Below are 5,029 nucleotides of genomic sequence, written 5' to 3' on the forward strand. Positions count from 1 at the left end.
GACGAATGTATTTCCCGACATAACAATTATTTCAATTCTATTTATATGATCAATATTAATATCAATTTCTGTCAGTGAAAATAATAGCCTCGTTATACATTATTAACTGTACTGTAAAACTTTCATTAAAACTAATTAATTATTTTCATTTCCTTGTATATATAACTAAATTGTCTCAATGTAAGTCATATGATAATATAAATCTTTAATTACATTCAAAAAATAAATTATTAGTATTACAGACGTATCAATAATAGTGCTTTCGTTGTTAGGTGTAATGCCGACTTTTTTAATTTACTAGAATAAAATTGATTTTATGTTAATTTAATTGTTAATATAAACAATAGTTTATTCTTAAAACTGAAATATTTGAGTATATGCAAATACATATAAGAGTCTGAATAATTGTGGTAAAAAATCATGTTCTCTTTAAAAGATACCCCTCGATAATGATGACAGCTACAAGTATCTCTGAATCAATATAATATTCAAATAAAACATACCATTTAATATAAACACTGTACCTCGATAGTGTATTTAAGTATTATATAATTTTTAGTTCTAGAGAATGGTGTTACACAATTTAACTGTAAACGACCCTTACCCTAGAAAATCCAAATCTTTCGTACTTCGCGGCTTCCATAGATTATGGCGCAGGTTTAAGAGCGGGGGGTACTAAAAACAAATTTAAATTTTAAACATTCTAATAAAGAAGAAATTATACATTATTTAATAAATCTTTAAAATTTCAGAAGAATAAATAAAGTGAGATACGAAAAACATAACATGTTTAACATGTCAAGATCTAATTATACTTCAGATCACTTTTTTTTAAAGAAAACTCTCTCCGATTCTACACTTACTAGTTAGTTGAATTGTTGCAAAATAATTAAATTGTAATTATTTCTTTCAATTTTTATTATTAAGTATATAATTTATCTTATTGCTTTTTTGCCTGATCGTCGTTATGGTATTAGTAGCTTGACTTTCTATTTTAATTGATGTTTATAATTTTATGAAGTTTGTTGTTTATTTATGCTACAGCAACTAGCAATATCTCAGGACTAATAACTTGTACATTCTCATTTTAACTTGAATTAAATATCCATCTTGAATTTTGAAACTTGATTTTGACCAGAAAAATGCATGGTTTTTAATTAAATATTATGAATCCTAATTAAATAGAAATATTAAAAGAAGCTGAGATGATGCATTATATAAATTATATTTTTACTAGTAAAATATATATTTACCGGTGAAAATGTACTACGATATATTTTCACTAAATTACATATTTAAAAAAATATTTTTGCGATAGATTCGTGACAGTTTTGTTTATTATTTTTCAGAGGGATAGTTCAAATGTTTTTGGTTTAGAATCAGGGACGTCATTTCGGTTTTTCCAAGGGGTGAGGCCGGCAAAAGTTGGTCAATCAGTAGTCGTTTTTTTAATTTAATTAAGATTCATTGTATTTCATTAAATGACATGCAATTTTCTGGCCAAATTCAAGGGGGGCAAATGTCCCCCATATGACGTATTGAGGTAGTGTTGTCATATATTAGTGTCTGCCAACATAGTCTGGCAACATTTCATCACACTGGCAGCGCTGTAGGCGCGCTTCGAGTTGCGTTCTCAGCTGCCATCATGGAGTTTTTAGAATATTCTGACATTTCTGCGGAAGTGAAGGGATCAATGGTATTGTATTATTATAATAGGCTTAAATTTTTAAGTATTGTTATGAATGGTTTACTCAATTGCGCTATTTTACCCATTGTTCCAATCTAACCTAACAACTTTTGCTATATCTATTACATTCTAGGTCCCCGGAAAGCTCAAGATGACGGATCAAAACATAGTGTTCAAAAACAGCAAAACCGGCAAAGTCGAACAAATATCTTCTAATGACATGGAACTTGTTAACTTTCAAAAATTCGTTGGATCGTGGGGTTTGCGGATCTTCTTAAAAAACGGAATTCTTCACAGATTCGGTGGATTCAAAGAAGGCGTGAGTTGTGTTTTATTACTTATTGTGTGTAAATAAACGCGTGTTTAACCGTTTTTATATTAGGAACAAGAAAAAGTCGCTAAATTCTTCAAAGTCAACTACGAAAAGGACATGTTAGAAAAAGAACTGTCTCTCAAAGGATGGAATTGGGGCACGGCCAAGTTCAACGGTGCAGTATTGAGCTTTAACGTAGGCAGCAGGACTGCCTTTGAAATTCCACTGAATAATGTATCGCAATGCAACACAGGAAAGAATGAAGTCACTCTAGAATTTCACCAGGTATTGTAATAATAAGCATATATTCATGCTTCAACTACTTTTATTAACAGATGATAATTTCAGAATGACGAAACACCGGTTTCTTTGATGGAGATGCGATTTCATATTCCTACAAGCGAAATGGCCGGTGATTTAGATCCTGTAGATTCATTCCATCAGCAAGTTATGACCAAAGCGAGCGTTATATCCGTATCCGGCGACGCCATTGCTATATTTAGAGAGTTACAATGCCTCACTCCTAGGTAAGATTGTTTATACATTATGATATTTGTTTGAATGTTTCATTAATAAGTAATATTGTTACAGAGGTCGTTACGATATCAAAATTTTCCACTCGTTCTTCCAACTTCACGGTAAAACTTTCGATTATAAGATACCGATGACCACCGTCCTTCGGCTGTTCCTTCTACCGCACAAAGATTCGCGACAAATGTTTTTCGTGGTGTCGTTAGATCCTCCGATCAAACAAGGACAGACTAGATATCACTTTTTGGTATTACTTTTCGGAAAAGAGGAAGAAACCACTATAGAATTACCGTTTTCAAAGTAAGTTTGCCTTTAAATAAATTAATAATAAAATATATTCATAATATTTATTTGTTTTTACAGAGCCGAATTAAAAGAAAAATACGAAGACAAAATAACAAAAGAACTCTCCGGACCCACTTATGAAGTCTTAGGTAAAATAATGAAAGTCATTATTAACAGACGATTGACTGGACCTGGAAATTTTGTCGGGTGATTATTTTTCTATTATAATTCAATATGTAATTTTATTTCACTTAAACAATGAGTTATTCATTCCCTTTATAGCCACACTGGAACTCCTGCTATCGGTTGTTCTTATAAAGCTACAGCTGGACTGTTATATCCCTTAGAAAAGGGTTTTATATACGTTCATAAACCGCCGATACATATTCGATTCGAAGAGATCACTTCAGTAAATTTTGCAAGATCCGGAGGTTCGACGAGATCGTTCGATTTTGAAATCGAATTGAAATCTGGAACCATCCATACGTTCAGCAGCATAGAAAAGGAAGAATATGGCAAATTATTCGACTTTATATCTTCTAAAAAGTTGCACGTCAAAAATACTGGCAAAACGGTAAACTTTTAATATATCCTGCGAACTTGACGTTCTTGAATTTTTAAATTATTCTATCAATTTTCAGGATAAACAATCGTATAAAGATGACTTTGGTGATTCCGACGCTGAAAACGAACCGGACGCTTATTTGGCGAGAGTTAAGGCTGAAGCTAAAGAGCGCGCCGAAGAAGCCGGCGGCGGTGACGGAGGCGGAGATGGAGATTCAGACGACGACGAGAGCACAGATGAAGATTTTAAACCTGAAGACAAAGATTCCGACGTTGCCGAAGAGTATATATAATCTTTTAACATATGTAATAGAAATATCTTTTTATTACTAAAACAATATTTTTATTGTAAGGTATGACACTAATCACACCGATACTGAATCTGAATCTGGATCCGGAGGCGAAGGATCAGACGGAAGTCAAAAAAAGAAGAAGAAAAAGAAGCCCAAGTCTGCCAAGACGATTGTAATTTATATAGTCTTATTTTTTATTATTAATAAGCAAACAATTTTAATTTTAATGTATTTTAATCAGCCTGAAAAAACTACACGCAAGAAGAAGACTAAGACCAAGAAGAAGAAGGACGTTAATGCTCCGAAACGACCAGCGACAGCTTTCATGATTTGGTTGAACGAAACGCGTAAACAGATTTGTGAAGAAAATCCCGGTTTGAAAATTACAGAAGTTGCCAAAAAGGGCGGCGAAATGTGGAGAGACATGAAGGATAAATCGGTAAATATATCTAGCTGTATAATACAGTACTTATATAACTAATGTTTTGATGAATTTCTTCAGAAATGGGAGGAGAAAGCTCAAAAATCTAAAGACGAGTATGCGATTGCAATGAAAGAGTATAAAGAGAGCGGTAAACCAGCAGCAGCGGCTTCCAGTGGAGAAGAAGATGCCGGTGCCTCAAAACCTAAGAAGAAAAAGGTCGATACTCCGCCTTCGAGGTCGTCCGGTGGCGGTACTGAATATAAAAGCAAAGAATACATCAGTGATGATTCTTCATCGTCGGCAGAAGAAGAGAAGAAACCTAAAACTAATAAGGTTCAACTGATGATCTAATATAAAATATGTCGTTTTATTTTTGTTCTATTTTTAATATATATTTTTTTAATAGGAAAAACCCAAGAAAGAAGAAAAGTCTTCATCGGAAAAAGAAGAATCTGCAGAAGATGTCAGCGAGGAAGAAAACGATAGCGATTAAACTACTGTTGATAATTAATTTAATCTCATATTTTTTAAATAAATAAGATAATGCTAAAATTTATTCATAATGTGTTTGATTTTGTAACTGTTGACTTTAGTTACGTTTCCATTAAAGAAAAATTTCATACCGATTTAAATGAATAAATTGAGTATATTATTTATAGCAGTTTTGAATTTTACTAAGTAAAATTTATTATATTTGTATAAATAGAATTCAGAATTAAATGCAATAAATAAATCTGATTTTTTGCTTATATTTCGTCGGGTTTAAGGTAAAAATCATTTTACAATTTCACATTAATTAAGTACAAACACACTTTTTAATTTAAATTTTAAAGCCAAGAAGAATTTTGCTATAAAAAGCTTGACATTTAGACTATATACCAGGGCTGTGGAGTCATTAAAAAAAAACACGATTCCGATATTTACCAACAACA

At 32.0% G+C, this 5,029-nt stretch overlaps 1 protein-coding gene across 2 annotated transcripts; it reads left to right on the forward strand.

The window, feature by feature from the left end:
• The first annotated feature begins 1,595 nt into the window (after positions 1 to 1,595).
• Positions 1,596 to 4,653, forward strand: Ssrp (structure specific recognition protein). Of its 2 annotated transcripts, XM_088181820.1 has the most exons (12): positions 1,596 to 1,696; positions 1,821 to 2,006; positions 2,070 to 2,285; positions 2,349 to 2,527; positions 2,592 to 2,831; positions 2,895 to 3,023; positions 3,099 to 3,390; positions 3,458 to 3,663; positions 3,734 to 3,845; positions 3,915 to 4,112; positions 4,176 to 4,430; positions 4,504 to 4,653. In XM_088181820.1, the coding sequence occupies exons 1-12, from the start codon at positions 1,646 to 1,648 to the stop codon at positions 4,588 to 4,590; spliced, it is 2,151 nt and encodes a 716-aa protein (XP_088037946.1). In that variant the 5' UTR covers positions 1,596 to 1,645; the 3' UTR covers positions 4,591 to 4,653. The 2 variants fall into 2 exon arrangements, with proteins under 2 accessions (XP_088037946.1, XP_088037945.1); XM_088181819.1 differs by having other exon boundaries at positions 3,734 to 4,112.
• Positions 4,654 to 5,029: the final 376 nt, after the last annotated feature.

Source organism: Plectrocnemia conspersa, unplaced genomic scaffold, assembly GCF_051122295.1.
Source record: "Plectrocnemia conspersa isolate PC_06_02 unplaced genomic scaffold, ASM5112229v1 ptg000002l, whole genome shotgun sequence".
Classification (NCBI taxonomy): domain Eukaryota; kingdom Metazoa; phylum Arthropoda; class Insecta; order Trichoptera; family Polycentropodidae; genus Plectrocnemia; species Plectrocnemia conspersa.

Bases quoted from the DNA above. Each gene is read 5' to 3' on its own strand.
- Ssrp (XM_088181819.1), top strand. From the start codon at position 1,646: ATGGAGTTTTTAGAATATTCTGACATTTCTGCGGAAGTGAAGGGATCA. The intron at 1,697-1,820 runs GTATTGTATTAT...ATTACATTCTAG, and splicing joins CGGAAGTGAAGGGATCAATG to GTCCCCGGAAAGCTCAAGAT. The intron at 3,664-3,733 runs GTATATATAATC...TTTTATTGTAAG, and splicing joins GATTCCGACGTTGCCGAAGA to GTATGACACTAATCACACCG.